The sequence below is a fragment of the Engraulis encrasicolus genome, unplaced genomic scaffold, assembly GCF_034702125.1.
Source record: "Engraulis encrasicolus isolate BLACKSEA-1 unplaced genomic scaffold, IST_EnEncr_1.0 scaffold_25_np1212, whole genome shotgun sequence".
Lineage (NCBI taxonomy): Eukaryota > Metazoa > Chordata > Actinopteri > Clupeiformes > Engraulidae > Engraulis > Engraulis encrasicolus.
This window is the reverse complement of record NW_026945544.1, coordinates 37,973-40,000: the sequence shown is the minus strand read 5'-3', so window position 1 is coordinate 40,000 and position 2,028 is coordinate 37,973. Positions and strand designations below refer to the sequence as shown.

Below are 2,028 nucleotides of genomic sequence, written 5' to 3'. Positions count from 1 at the left end.
GAACAGTATGGGGACGTTGGGGGAGAGAAATCAGGGCCAACCGCCCGGGTGGGAGGCAAGTAAATGAGAGAAAGGAGACCACTGTTTGTCAAAACCATTGTGTGTCAAAACCATTGACTTGCTCACTAACAAAGAGTGGGCAAGAGAAGTCAATGCCTCTGCAGTTGGGTTGGGATGAAAAAGGTTGGGGTTAAAGTTCGTCATCATCATTATCAAATGTATTTTGCCCACTGATTTAGGGTCCGTCCATCGGTCTCATTGCCAGTGGAATGAGCGTCCCACCAGCTTGTAGAAGCTGCGATTGTGGGGGCGTAAATATGTCCGGAGCTGCCTCAGTATGGTGCCGTTGACGGGTGGATGCGGGCGGCCCTTGGACTCATGCAGGCACCGCTCTCGCCCATCACTGCGGATACAATAAAACCCCTTAGTCTGGTTGAAGTAGAAGTTGGAGGAGTCGATGCGTGCTGGCAGATCGAGGAAGTGCTCCACACGCCTCAACTCGGGCAGCGGGTCCCTCACCAGTGCATCCCCATCCACCAAGTGGATCTGTTCTAGTGGAAAGTGTTGCAGCCAATTGCGCATGTGCAGGTGGTACAGGCTGCGCTGGATGGCCTTGTAGCGCGTGTTCAAAGACCCACCACGAATCAAGAGGTCCTCGATGGGCCGTACTGGCTTCCGGGCCTCCAGGCGATTGAAGTAAACCTGCGTGTAATCCGAGACGACCCGCTCGGCCGGATCGCGGAGGATCAGCAGCAGCTTGATGGAGGCATTCATGGCGCGGATGCGCTCAGCTGCCAGCAGGGAGGTGAAGTAACCTGGCGTCTTCTCTACGGTGGTCTGGTAAGGGTAGGACCAGGGCATTTGACCGCGGTACCAGTCGAAGCCCCGCGCGTAGTTCTCATCCCAGTCAAAGAAGTGCACCTCGGTGGCCGCTGCCGCAACAGAAGGGTGGATGTCCAGCATCTCCAGCAGCGCCCGCGTGCCCCCTTTACGCACGCCAATGATGATGCTGTGGGGCATCCGCTGGCTGGTGCCTGGAGGGGGCACCATGGAGGGAGCCACAGTCCCGTTGGCCCAAAGAGGATCTGTTAGGTCCGGATCGGGTGTCACCGGCACAAATTCCGGAGGGGCGGCTAAGGTCTGGAGCACCAGCAGGAACAGTGAGATGAGCAGGCCAGCCATGGAGAAATGAGTACGGGAGGTGGTGGTGGTGGTGGTGGTGGTGGTGGTGGTGATGGTAGTGTATGTGGTGCAGGGGAAGGTGACAGATGACGGCATCAATAGTGGTGGTGGAGTATCCAGATCCAGGCAGATCGGTGGCCCAGAAAAGGGCTGACAGGGGCTGGAGGATGGGAGGAGGGTGACGGAGAACTGGAGGATGGAGGGCTCGAGTGTGGCCAAGGGAAGTGTATCGGCTGATAAGCAAACTGGTCTTCACAAGAATCAGAGCTGGCAGTCAGGCAGGGAGCTCAGATGTGTTGTCTCTGGCAGCCATTGGAGCCATGGAGAGGTAGATAGATGAGAAGGAGGAAGAGGAGGAGGAGGAGGAGGAGAAGGAGGAGAAGGAAGAGGGGTAAGAAGACGACAGATGTCCATCAGCCCACAGGAAGCCTGTGAAGACAACAACAAATAAACACAGACAGTCAGTCAGGCAGAGCAGGTTGTTGCCCATAGTAATGAGTTGCATAGTAATGACACTGTATAATATACATGGATACAGAGGCCTGTTTTGTTCTTTTTTTATCCAATTTGCATTCGACAAATATAAAATATGATAAAACAATGGCTACGTTTACATGAGACATTTAATTCAGAATTAACTCACTCAGAATTCTGAATAAAGCTTAATTCTGATTTGAAAACGTCATGTAAACACTTCACAATTCGGAATTAAATACAATCATCACAATCACAATCACAATCATCATATATGTTTAAACACCAAAACATGGGTGATACCAGGATCTGCTGGGTCAAAGGTCAAAATTATTTATAGTACTTTGCATGCAATTGGATGACAAATATCTG

At 52.1% G+C, this 2,028-nt stretch overlaps 1 protein-coding gene across 1 annotated transcript in view; it reads right to left on the bottom strand.

Moving 5' to 3' along the window:
- The window catches only part of LOC134442856 (heparan sulfate glucosamine 3-O-sulfotransferase 1-like), a 1,734-nt gene extending 552 nt beyond the window's left edge, over nt 1-1,182 (bottom strand). The window contains exon 1 of the mRNA XM_063192810.1: nt 1-1,182. This exon is cut by the window's left edge and continues 552 nt beyond it. Within this exon, the coding sequence (XP_063048880.1) occupies nt 256-1,182 (927 nt within the window). The 3' untranslated portion in view covers nt 1-255.
- Nucleotides 1,183-2,028: the final 846 nt, after the last annotated feature.